The sequence below is a fragment of the Venturia canescens genome, chromosome 8, assembly GCF_019457755.1.
Source record: "Venturia canescens isolate UGA chromosome 8, ASM1945775v1, whole genome shotgun sequence".
In the NCBI taxonomy this organism is placed as follows: domain Eukaryota; kingdom Metazoa; phylum Arthropoda; class Insecta; order Hymenoptera; family Ichneumonidae; genus Venturia; species Venturia canescens.
In genome coordinates this window covers 14,094,066-14,107,068 of record NC_057428.1, presented here as the reverse complement: position 1 = coordinate 14,107,068, position 13,003 = coordinate 14,094,066, and the positions used below count along the sequence as shown (strand labels likewise).

The 13,003-nt window shown below is 41.8% G+C and overlaps 2 protein-coding genes across 12 annotated transcripts; one reads left to right on the top strand and one right to left on the bottom strand.

The window, feature by feature from the left end:
- The first annotated feature begins 927 nt into the window (after nucleotides 1-927).
- On the top strand, nucleotides 928-11,105 carry LOC122415389 (calcium release-activated calcium channel protein 1-like). 11 transcript variants are annotated; one of them, XM_043427484.1, is made up of 5 exons: nucleotides 4,146-4,813; nucleotides 7,325-7,518; nucleotides 8,265-8,371; nucleotides 9,067-9,252; nucleotides 9,660-11,105. In XM_043427484.1, the coding sequence occupies exons 4-5, from the start codon at nucleotides 9,073-9,075 to the stop codon at nucleotides 10,179-10,181; spliced, it is 702 nt and encodes a 233-aa protein (XP_043283419.1). In that variant the 5' UTR covers nucleotides 4,146-4,813; nucleotides 7,325-7,518; nucleotides 8,265-8,371; nucleotides 9,067-9,072; the 3' UTR covers nucleotides 10,182-11,105. The 11 variants fall into 11 exon arrangements, with proteins under 11 accessions (XP_043283412.1, XP_043283415.1, XP_043283411.1 ...); XM_043427483.1 differs by having other exon boundaries at nucleotides 4,147-4,813; nucleotides 8,298-8,371; XM_043427477.1 differs by lacking the exons at nucleotides 4,146-4,813; nucleotides 8,265-8,371 and adding an exon at nucleotides 928-1,925.
- Nucleotides 10,457-12,361, bottom strand: LOC122415393 (MORN repeat-containing protein 3-like). Its single transcript, XM_043427490.1, has 3 exons — nucleotides 12,032-12,361; nucleotides 11,649-11,941; nucleotides 10,457-11,537 (listed from the first exon to the last, which is right to left on the bottom strand). Exons 1-3 carry the CDS (start codon nucleotides 12,199-12,201, stop codon nucleotides 11,314-11,316), a joined length of 687 nt encoding a protein of 228 aa, XP_043283425.1. The 5' UTR covers nucleotides 12,202-12,361; the 3' UTR covers nucleotides 10,457-11,313.
- Nucleotides 12,362-13,003: the final 642 nt, after the last annotated feature.

Sequence of the window (13,003 nt, the reverse complement as noted above, 5' to 3'; positions counted from 1 at the left end):
TTTTTCGTCGGTGTCACTGTTCTCGCGAGCGTGTACTACAAATCCTTTGAGATTATTCGCATTCGTCTTTGAATTAACCTCCCGCAAAATGCTTGTGATGGAAGAATTTTTCGAAAGGCGATTAAAAAAATGTTTTTATATTCGATGGGAATAAAATGTTGGCCTCTGAATAGTAGAAAGAGAATAAAAGTTATTCAAGAATTGGAAGACAACATTCTCGATGAAATAATGAAACGCAAAGTGCACCGGTGCTGGCCCTTTGGAGCGACGCTCACTTTGTTGTGAACAAGACACGTGTCCGAGTGTCACTGAACGGCGCGGGCAAATCGCGTGAGGGGAGAAGGGCGAAGGAAGAAAGAGAGAAGAAAGAGGAAGAGGAAAAAAGAGAACGAAAAAGCGAGAGAGCTCGGAGAAGTTGGTGTATCGATGGGGCAGTTAAATCGGGGTTCCGAGCATTCGCGAACGGTATAGAGGCCGACCGCCAGTGGGCGACGTGAATCAGTTTTGTATAGAGAGCTTTTTGTTGCTTATCTTCTATCTTCGCTTCCGTAGGCAGTTTCTGTTCCGCTCCGGCTCCTTGGTTCGTCCAGCTGCTTTTTATTGGTATAGGAAAGGTCGGTCATGTAGGACTCGCCATAGCTATGGTGTGAAAAGAATGGTTTTAGGATTACGTTTCGTCTCTGGTACAGTGGCAGACTCATCAGTGGGGCTGTGCCGCCTACTGTACCCTACCCCAGACGCTTTGTGGATGAAGGGTTCTGGGATGGACGTTATATATATTGGACGAGAGCCTGACGAAGCGTCGACGAGAAACTGTAGCCTCGTAGCGGTTGTTTCGTGAAGTACTTTGGAACGCCACATTTGTTCCCGTATTTTCCGTCGGTAGGAAAGTCGTCAGCTGGGCCATGATGCACTTCGTTTTGAGCAGTAAACAACACCGAGTTCTCAATTTTTCGAACAGTATTTTGAACTTTGAAATACAGCTGATTTTTCTTTTTGAAAACTGATCCCGAAATGATTATTTTGGTTTCGGCAAAAGCCTTTCGCGCATCCTCGTATCTTCCGCGTACACAATATTTTTTGAGGTTCAGTACGAATCGATTCTGAAACGAGAACACCACCGGGAAATACTGAGTTGTGATTGCGACTAGAATATTTCTCGTTCCGAAATAAAAAAAGAAACAGAGCAGCTAAATTTCAGGTGTGTTCTGGCCTGGAAAGCCGCTAGAAAATTCGCTTCGTGCTCGACATCGCGGTGGGGAGGGAGTTATCGAATTTTCCTTCGCACGTCCGTTGTGTCGCCTGTTCGTTACGGCGGAACGACAAAGAACGATGGAACAAAAGAAAGAGAGCGAGAGAGATTGGCGGAGGAGAGTGTAAACGACGATTCGACGATAGCTGCAATAGCTCAGTCGTTGTAACAACACGCTCGAGTTGAGGGTGTTCTCGCGATCAAAAGTTTAACCCGTGGTGTTCCGAAAGCAACGTAAAAGTTCAAAAGACTAAAAAAATATAAATAATTTCGAAAGTTTAAATAAAGCCAAACATCGAGTAGAACTTTGGTGCTAATTTACATTCCTTCCTTTTGGGACTAGAATATGCAGTGACATTCGAATCGACGTGTTTTTAAGTTTTCAACAAAGCACCGGAGAGCCAAAGAATTCGACGAGGAAATACTCTGCCGGTTGCACTTCAATGAAGGGCAATAAACGATTCTATTAAACTAATTATCGACGAGTGAGCTGACTCCCCTGTGCACAGCTTTACAAAGCTTCGTCCCTCTTTTATACCATAAGCAGCTCTACTCTTGTCGTTCATCACGAAGCTTCAACAGAATTAAAGCCAATAAAAATATATTTATTCCACACCTCGATTCGCCGGATCAGTACAACATCGTCCAGCATTCTGGCAGGACGTCATCTCTCGTAAGTCTTTCTTCGTTTTCAAAGTAAATTTAAAATCGAAATTGACTCGGAACGCAGTTTGGCAAACAACTGTTGTGCACTTTTTCTCTTCACTCTGCTCAGCCGACTTTTTTCTGTTAATCGAGATTGTCGTTTGTTTTGTGCGTCGCCCGGAAAATTTCGTCGACAGTTTTCTACTGAGAAATGCGAGAAACACGATTTTCGTATTTTCTGTCAACATCGGGCGAGGCTGAAGCCTGACGTTCGATGAATTTTTGAATTTTGAAACAATACTAATGAATACGCGATGAAAATATTTGTTGCATTCCAATAGTGGGAACTCTAGCACCGTAATTAGAGCGATGCAGCACGATCGGTACATTCGGGATCGTTTTTTGTCCGTGAAATATAAATTTTTTCAGTATTTTATTGACTCCGTAAAATTGCTCGTTTTTGATGTTCCATTTACACAACTAAATAAAAAATTTGACCGTTTTTGTCGACTTTTTAAAAATTATTGTTCATTTTCGTGTGAGAATTTTATTCGGGAGGTCAAAGTGCACGAAATAATCCGGATGCCAAAAAAACTGTCAATGAAGCTCGAAGTTGGATCGAGTTAGGTTTTTCGTGACGAATTTGTGAATGGAAAATAAATGATTGCAACAAAATTTCGGCACTAAAAATAAATGGAGGCTGGTGGTCGATCGATGGCGGAAAATTTTCGAACGAGCTGACCCCACGAATAGATCTTAGCGGTTTAGTGTCTCTCTAGAAATTTCGTCGCGCGAGAGGTGTGAGAAACGAGTGAGCCAGGGATGTCCTGACCATGACTGCCGGCGTCGGTCGCACAGTTCCACGTTTCGTAGTCTCAGTTTTAAAAAATCTGGAAACCTGCCAGTTTTCAGCGCTTGCGACCGGAGCGCATATGTTCTAGTTTCGACACCAATTTTTGTTGAGCAAAACCATCTTTTCCGCTCGAAAAGACCTTTGACTGACACTTTTCTTTGTCAAATTTACTGTAAATGCAAAAAGTGAGTTCTAAATATCGGCAAAAAAATTTGAGAAAAACCTGCTGCGGTATGAAAACCGCTAAATGAATTTGAAATAATTTCATGAAGTAACCACACTTTCGCCGGTCCGTGTCAAGCACAATAAAAAAAAGTTTAGGTATATCGTCACGATCCGGCAGCTCGTCGATTTCCTTCGTAACGACATGAAATTCCAAGGCGTTGATGTTTCACGGTAAAAAAAACGTTTCGCTGAATTATCAGTTTCCACTTGTCCAAAGCGCGATGAAATATTGCACGATTTCATTTCATAGGTAAAAACATCGCGATCACAAAAATTTTATTCCGTTTCATTGAAACTCGATCGATTCGTGAATTTTCGTGCCCGAACACGCAGCAACAAGTAGCTTCGATTATAAAAATCGCGTATGTGTCACTTTTCAAACGAAAATAAAACGCTTGACACAATTCCGAGAATAGACGCAACACACAAATTTTTGTAGATATTCTAACGTAAATGGAAGCCATTTTGGGCGTAACGATAACAATTGTCATCTGCTATTATTTGCTTTCCATCCACTTCGAAAGGTTTTATCGACGTCGTCGACAGGCGAGTTTCAGGTGTGTAAACAGTAATAAACACGAGGCTTCAAAAATCGGGGAAAGATCGATGGAAATAAAAAATCTTTCGAACGAAAATTCGAGCCGTTATTTTGGTCGATATAAAATGTCAGGTCGCGAAACTTTGGCAGAGACTGAATGCATTCCAAGAATGTTCCGAAACGCGACAAAGAAATGTTTTCGAAGAAAAAATGATCGCTCAAGAGAAAAATGCTTCGTTTATTTTTTCCAGGATTGAGAAATATGGCGGCTCGTTCGAACTCACTTTGAACTTGATTCGAAGAGTGATTTTTTTGTACACAAAGTGATGTTAAAAATCGGTACGAGGCGCTGCGAATTCGTTGGACGCGCGGGGGTAACGAGATTGTATAATCGAGTGACCGTTACGGCGAGTCGAGTAAAGAGTTATGGGCACGAAAGGCAGGAGGGGGGAAGACCGCGCGCAGCTATAGTCGAGTCGATTGAACAGCGCGCGCGTTTCGTTGCCGAGACGCGGAGAGTGTGCGATGTGTAAATACAGCGCCTTGAACTTGACGTTCGCGGTCGCGTTTCATCTTCGAGTAAACTCGGTGGTTTTCACGTGAGCATTGAATAAATTTTTCGACTCAGGATATCGCAGTGAGGTGGAGAAAACTTTATTTATTGAAAATACGAAAGATCGAGAAACGAGGCGAAATCAGAGTTCGTCTCTCGTGATTTTCAGACAGTCGAAAATCTGAACAAGGATTAAAGACAAAGGAAGTGGAAACGGTGGGAAAAAAAACATTCCAACTTCCGTTCTCACACGATGAAACAACGAAATTATTTCCTCGCGTTGCAATCAGACAAAAAATAACAATTCGGTAAACACTGCAAGCAGAAGCGAGTTGAATACAAAACTCGTCGGAAAAAAAGACTTTTGCAGAGCCTTCTTCGTCGACGATCGGTCGATCTCGGTTCAACTCGGTCGTAGCCAACGTGACATTTGTTATTCGTCCACACGCTGCTGTGCGCTGGTGTGTCTCTGTGTTTTAGAGCCAGCTAACACGGAGGAGTACTTCGCACGCTGTCGCCGAAGCAGCACGACGATGTTCGCGCTTTATCCGTAAAATCGTTTTTCACACCACGCGTTAGCGATCAGTTTTTTCGTTTTTTTTTTCCAGTGACGTTTTAAGAGTGATTCTTTTGATTTTACGAGGACGAATACGAAACGCGAAACTAGTGATGCAATGACACCGATCGAGGGCAAGAGGATGCGAAGAAGATGTGCAGATTTTTCTCGCTCGACTGAACCATAAAATGGTAGAGGAACAAAAAAACTAAGAAATTCTCCGATGATGCAACGATTCCACTGACACGAATCGATATTGCATTTTCATTGCTCGCACAACTCTGCCTCTCAATTAAGCGTCAAGTGGAATATAACATAATTGCAAAAAAATCGTTTGCCTCGTCGCGATTTTTATCACTAACGATAAATGCAAAAAATCGAATTGAATTCTTTGCGACTTCTCATGAAACGCTTCAATTTTTTTTCTTCGCGCGAAACCGTCAGTTGACATCGAACTCGCACGAGAATTTGAGAAATTTCCCGGAATACACGACCAGGGAAGCGCGGAGGAGGAGCGCCAGAAAGGTTGAATTTACCGTTGATTTTGAAGTGACACGAAAGCGAGAAAGAATCATTGAAAAGGAAGGAGAATTGTGCAGTGAGGATTTTGGCTCAAAAAACAAAGCGTCTCTTCGGATATGCTTCGACTTTCTAACGCGAGTAGCGACGTCGCAAAGACACTCGCTGTCCTCGGCCCAAATAAACGTTATTCACGTCCGCGTACTATACATCTCGATACTTTTGGCCCTGTCACCTAAAGTCTCCTTTTTTCCCTCTCTCTCATCCCGTGTTTTCTAACAAATATTACCGAAAATAGCCGTGAGCCAGGAAGACGTACGCGAGTGAAACCTTATTAAACGGAAGAGCACGAAACCGTTGAGAATTCGGGCGAGGCAGTGAATTCTTTTCGTCCCTATCAGGTTTTTCGATCGTACGGTGAATCGAATTGGATCGCGGCGTTCGATCCGCTTTGTTCTATTCTCGTTTCGAGACGCGTCGCGGAGCGTTCGTGACGATAGTTTTTTGTGTCCCCACGTGCTTCTCTTCCTCCTTGTTAATTCTCTAATTTTCACGATCAAGCTGCCTCGTTTTATTGCGCAATATCGGTGTAATTAATTGACGATGCAGTCGAGTCCTCGCTCTGTTTTTCGCACGACAATTCGTTTGGCATGTGAACGATCCCCCTCGTTGAATCTACAAAGTTTTCCTCGCCTTTTTTTTCATTGTGAAATTTCCTCGAGAGACTTTTGTTTTTGCCAAAATTTGGCACTCTCTCGTCGACCTGTTTTCTTTCAACCGAAATAACAGCTCGAGCTTTCGATCGGAAAGTTTGAATTTTACATTGCTCGTTCGGTCCTCGAAGTGAGTGCTTTTTTCATCGTTTTTTATACCTGGAGCGATATCGACGCTACCGAAATTTCAGCAGAGTATAATTTGACCGAACATCTTTCGTGTTTCCACTAAAAATTACTGACTCGATCTTTTATTTCGTTCCCTCCGGTGCTGTCCTGTCAAAGTACCCTGACGAGCTAATCTGTCACGGAATATTTTGTGCGTGTGCAATCCGCGGAAGAATAACAAGCAAATTATACGAAAACGTCGTTTTTTTTGCCTGCTTCGCTTTCATTTTCCACTCGTGACAGCAACGATTCGCCATCGCAGCTGGCGCGTACAACTCGATGCTTACGATCCGCGTTTTAATGTCTTATCATTCTTGAGCTAATCACGAATATTTATGATCGAAGGATGCGCGAGTTTCCCGGACGAAGATAATCGTATTTAATTGCCGCAGGATTGCTGCCTCGACCAGGAGGAGGAGGAAAACGAAAGAAATTCAGCACAAAAACTTCATCACAAAAAAAAATAATCATTTTAAAGCTCGTTACGATACGAAGCCCAATTCCTTCAATTTTTTTAGTAAAAACCTTCGAATTACGTTCTCGATCATGAATTTTTTTTGGCAATATTCAATTTTAATGGATTCCCGGTCAAACGTCACCTGTCAAATTCCCCTTTTCGTGTACTTCGATTTTCCTTCGGATTGAAGCACTTTACATAACAATTTCCGCGGCTATCATCGTCGTTTTTTTTTTTTTGTTTCATTCAGTCTTCTCTGCTCGCGAGTTTTGCAATCAACGAACAAGAAGCAGGAACGCATCGAGTTGAGTTTTAAAAAATGAGATAGTTGCCAGTGAAATCGAGTGATATTTTGTTTGTTTTTTCTTATTCCTTCTTTCGCTCGAGATGAATAAAATCATTGGAGTTTCCCGGTGCATAATCCATCGTTTCGCGATAGCACATCGTAATTATTAGGAGCGCGTACGATTTACTATACACCATGATTTCCTTACCCTGACCCACAAACGAAGGTTTAACTGGCAGCTCTCTGTCTTCCTTTCTTCTCTATCTCGTTGCAGCGAGGCTGGCTCGTTTTCTCACGATCGATTATGGCCATAATCACCAAGTTGAATTTCAACGAGTGCGCAATTTCTCGAGTCGTTTTAAAAATTTAATCAGCCTATGAATAAGCACATTGAGAAAAAAAAATATATTCATTTTTCAACACTGACGACTGGCGAGTGTAGAAAAAAATTTTGGAATTATGGAAAAATGAAACTTTCGATGAGAAGCAAATTGACGAATAATGAAAAAATGTTTTCCCTTTTTTGAGTGTACAGTAAAACGATATTTTTCATTTTCAGTGTCGTTCGTGGCCGAATAACAGGAGGACCTAATGTCTGTATGGTCAACGAGCACTGGACGAAACTCAGTATTCGGTGCGGAGGGCGGAGAACCACCCTCGTCGCACCTTCCCGCAGCTCTGTTGGCCCATTCTCACGCCCACCTTCACAACGATAACGGGCATTGTTTCCACAAGCGTTTTCACAACTGCCAGGTCAGTTACAAGGATAAATCAGAGGCACACGCGTTGGTAGTTTCCTGGTTTTGTTCCTCGGTTATGCAACTGACATCCAGCAGCAGCTCTGCTGACGCGACGTTTCGTGTCTCGGGAACAACAAAAAGAGGAAAAACCCTCGGATTTTAACAGCAGAGAAGACCGAGTAGCTTTTTTTGTTCATTCCATACTGATAATTCATCAGCTGCGGACAGAATTTCAAGCTCGAATAAAACGAAACACTTTTATAAATATTGTCCTGCGGGGTTTCGACGCTAACGAAAATACGAGGAAAGTGGATCGATCGGCATTTGCATAAATGTTGAAACACGTGCGAAATTTATTCGAACGAGGCGCACGTTTCCATTGACTTTTGTTTTCGTTTTCGTTTTCGTTTTTTTTTTTTTTTTTTTTTTTTCGAGTCGAGCCATTTTGTTTTCTTCGGTAGTCCAAGTTGTGCCTATTGCTCATTATTAATATTCGTTTTTATAACTCTTTGGAACGCTTATTGTCCTTTCCACGAATCGTCTTCCCCACGCCCGTAAGTTAAATTATCAAATTTTGTTACGCAGGCCTCGTAGAAATAGTTTATTTCGAAGAATAAAATCTTCGGCGTTCGTGTACTTTGAATTTTTATAGAAATTTTTCAATAATTCATCGTCTCAGTTTCCATTTATAGAAATTTTTTTGTTTTTATCATCTTCTCACTCTTCCTCAGTCTCTGTCTCTCTCTCTCTCTTTCCTAGATTATATCACATTTTGTATTCTGTTTGGTTCAGCACCTTGGCTGTTGGTTTTTGTTACCATCGCGCGAGGCAATCGCACCGAGTTCTTCCGTTGGCATCGTCGTTCGGTATGTTTTCATTTATCATTTGAAGGAGTCCCCTTAGTCCGCTCTTGTCCGTGATTCCGTTCCAAATTCCCGGTTGAAAAGCGACCTCTCAGGTCTCGATTTGCCTTCCTGGATCGGTGCTTTTTAGTCGGTTGGTTTTTTCGTTCTTTCTCATCGTAGCTAATGATTTATTGGAATAAATAAAAAAGGATTATGAAGCGTACTAATAACTCGAGCATCTTGATAGCGAAGCAGCGCATTCTCGAATTATTGGAAGGAAAGTCCTGGCTGGATTGCCACGTGAAATTTATCATTTCCCTGCTTCTTACCCAGGAGCCTCGAAGCTCTCTCGCGTCCTTTACGCCTCTTTCTTCTTCGTTCCTATTTTCACACTTTTTGCGCCCGATTGTTTACGATCTGTATTGAACTCCAAATGCCAAGAGAACGACGAGACTCGGTTCACTTGGGTGTTGATGTTTCTGCATGCTATTGTTCCACGTACCAGGCACTAAACCGTTCCAATGTCTTCTGCACTGTCAATAACTCCAGCTGATTTTGATATTTCTCTTTCCGCTCTTTCTCTCTCCATTCGCATGTGGCATGACTCAACGATCGCAACTGTTTTTGCTGATGCATACTGATCGATAAGATTCCACTCTTTTACTCCCCGCACTAATTTATCTCATTTTTTTTTTTCAACGAACGACGCTCAACAGACAAAGATGTCGCAGTCCGGGGATGGTCTCCACACGCCGGGCTATTTGTCGTGGCGAAAACTCCAACTCAGCCGCGCCAAACTCAAAGCATCGAGCAAGACGTCCGCTCTCCTCTCCGGCTTCGCTATGGTACGTGATCGATCGACCAGTGGCTTCTTCGCTCGAATATCTGATCGTGGCATAATCGTATGTGGCTCGTGACTTCATTGACGCGTCAACAAAGTTCCATTGCGAGGGTATTCATATCACTTGCACGAAGAGGGAACAATAATTTTTTGCTCCGAAAGACTCGCGTTGCTCACCAGTGAATTCTGAATCGCAAGGTTCTGACAAAAAGATTAAAGTATCATCACCGTGTTGATGTTGAACTTGAATCATGATTTGGAATTATTTGACAGTGGAGAAATTGGAGTTCGGATCTTGGATAATCAGCACGTGCTATTGACAATTGTGAGCAACACGAGCTTCCGAATTAAACTGAAAATCCGGTCGTTTCGAGATCGAATAACGATGCAGTTGAACCGGAGATCTGACGGAGACGAAAAGATAAATATTTCCTCGATTCGAGTTTAATTTTTCATTTTATTTTGCAGGTAGCGATGGTTGAGGTGCAACTGAATTCGGATACGAAAGTTCCTCCGGAGATGCTGATAGCGTTTGCGGTCTGCACGACTCTGTTGGTAGCCGTGCACATGCTCGCTCTGATGATATCGACGTGCATATTGCCAAACATCGAGGCCGTTTGTAACCTCCACAGCATAAGTCTCGTCCACGAATCGCCGCACGAGCGTTTGCACTGGTACATCGAGGTGGCGTGGGCGTTTTCAACGCTCCTCGGGCTCCTTTTGTTTCTGCTCGAGATAGCGATATTGTGTTGGGTGAAATTCTACGATTTTTCGAAAGTCGCCGCGTGGTCGGCGTGCATCGTACTTATACCAGTGCTCATAATATTCCTCGCATTTGCGATACACTTTTACCGGAGCTTAGTCGCCCACAAGTACGAAGTCACGGTCTCGGGAATAAGGGAACTCGAACTGCTCAAGGAACAAATTGAGTCGACCGACGTCGAAGGCAGAAATGGCAATCTCCTGCACGGAACGACTCACATCGTTTGAAAAAAGCATTAAAAACATTACGAGAGTTAGAATAATTGATTTTTTCTGCTGATGGATTGTCCGGCATTTCGTCAAGCTCCCCGAGGACTTATCGCTGGACGATATGTGACCCGTGTGAGAAAAAAACAGAGACGGAGCGAGAGAGAAGGCACATTGTGACGTTCGCTCATTCGTGAAAGGACTGAGAACGTCTTCCAGGCGTTCCGGACGTGAGCTCGCCGTTCCACTTCCACGTCGAGGGACTATTTCGATGTTTTTTTTTTTTTTTTTTGCTATTATCGTTATACATCGTTCGAACTGAGAAAACGAATCGGAGAAAACTCGAGGAAAAGCTATTGCTGGATACGAAAGAAAGATATACGAAAGACCAACATTCCCTCTCACGCATAGTGACTTAAAGTTCGACGGCATCGAATTGAGAAGCCTTCATACACTTTTCTTCTTTTTCGTTTCTCCATTTTAGGTATAGATACGATAACCCGTGTTTCGGTGATTACAATACGTAGGGAAGCCAGTGACTAGAGCGATGCCAACGGTTCGAGGATGATAGATCCACGATCATTCAATGACGGGGACTTACCGTTTGTATAAACGCGAAGAAATCAAAAGTCTGATGAAACGAGGAATAACTTTAACGCCGGGTGTCGTTTTTTTCATTCTCATTGAGTTTTAAACTCAAGGAAATGACTAAATTGACGATTCTTCAACGACTAAAAATAACGAACTTCGGATTACTTAAATACGTGGTTTTACACGACTACAGAAAATGTATATTTAATTGAGGCATCAAGAACCATGAGAGATCGCGGTTGACCACTCTCGTTTCTACCTTTATAAGCAATGCAACGATTGCGAGTTAAGCTCATCGGATTCTTTTTTTATTAAAGAATAATAAATAAACGAATGAAGGAATTTTGCAATTGATTCGTATCGGCTTTTCGAGCATTATTCTCGTTCTTTCGTCAGTGGCATTCGACTTCCTTTTTATCGACATAATTCTCGTGACGAGCAGAATATATGAAAGGCTCTGAATCGCAGAGCATCCGAACTTCTTGGATCCTCGCTCGAAAAATCGCTTCGAAATTCTCCAATTTATTCTGCAATAGGAAGAAAATCGTTTTCAATTTAATTGCTACATTTTGTTGTGTGATGAGGAATCAAATCTGACCTTTGGAATTGGGTAGGGAGTTGGCACTCGTGCGGATTGACGCCAATGAATGTCTTCCACCGTGCTCACTTCGCATTTATCATCGAGCCAACAACCGTCCTGAAATTGACCTGTTTCTATGTGATAAAAAATACCTCGACCTTCTTTCTTTCCATTTGAAAAATAACCCTCGTAACGATTACCATTTGCTGTAAATATGAAGAAAAATATTTCGTATTGTGGAAATAGAAATTTTGGAGTTATTTGAGAAAACATTTTGAAAGTGCGATTGAATAAATATGTTATTTGAAATTTCTCACCTAAAATCAACATTCCATCGCCATGATAAACATTGTTTTTCCACGTGCCTTGATAAAACGTGCCATCGTGTTTCCACATGCGGCCGAAACCGTGTCTCTCGTTCTCCTTGAAATCTCCTTCGTAGAATCCACCACTTTTGTACCACATGCGACCAAACCCATCTTTTTTTCCGTTCACCCAATTTCCGGTGTAAATTTTTTTGCGATTTTTGTCTGGAAAAATCCTTCGGAGCTCACCGTAACCGTGTTTTTTGTCGTGGGACCATTCGCCTTCGTATTGCAGTCCTGTCGCCCTGATACGTTAAAATGAACGTCAGTTTTACAAAATTATCGAAAATTGACATTTGTTTTTGAATGGAATAGTGTTTTTTTTAAATACTCACTCGATCAGCTCCACGCCTTTTCCGTGCCTCTGGTCGTTCAGCCAATCACCTTTGTAAATTACATTTGTCGTGCGGTAGGGAAAAAGGAGGTAGCCCCGTGGACCATTTCGTATGCAAGCTTCGATTCTTGATTTTGTAACGCTCTCTTTTATACATTTTAAAAACGGCATTTTGTCGTTGTTTGTATCACAGAAAAATTCATTCAATTTTCACACAATTCATTATTCGACTCGGAAACGTCTCGATTTTTGTCGCCATTGGCGCCGTCTGCATGAAACCACTAACAACAATTTCATGAACTTTCGGTTCCCATCGGATTTGGAAACGTTTCCGGTACCATATTCAGTGATCCCGATACCAAATGTTGGCGTATGATGATTTATGGGAACTATAAAAAAGTGGGCGTTTTAAGAAAAATCTACAAAGGGGAAAAAAATTATTTGGAAAATTAGATAAAAATGTTTAAAAAAATTCACTTTTCTCTATAACAATTTTAAGAGCTTTGAATCATCGTTTCAAACGCCTGTCTAGGCAGAGAACCGCAATAAATCAAAGATAAAGCGTCGACCATAATTCATTGACGGTTATGAAAAATAATATTTATTTTGGCGTTTAAATATAACGAGCTCACTCTGTTTATCGTTTATTTGAGGATTTAACTAATCCCTCAATAAACAAGGGAATTCAAAACGAACGCCATCTGTGGAAATCACACGGTAAGATCAATTTCTTGCTTTTGATAAATGAATACAGATGTCCAAAGTTTATACGGGATCACTACGGGATGCAACATTTTCGAAACTTCACTGGTTAACAATTTCACAGTAACTCGTCGCTGCGCTGCGATCGACGATGTACAATCAATTGAACCGACTGTTTTTGGATTCCTGATTTTTTTTAAATGTCAGTAGCCGGCGGCTTTATGTCCTTTCATCAAAATAAAATGAAAAAATCAATTATATGAATTTAAAA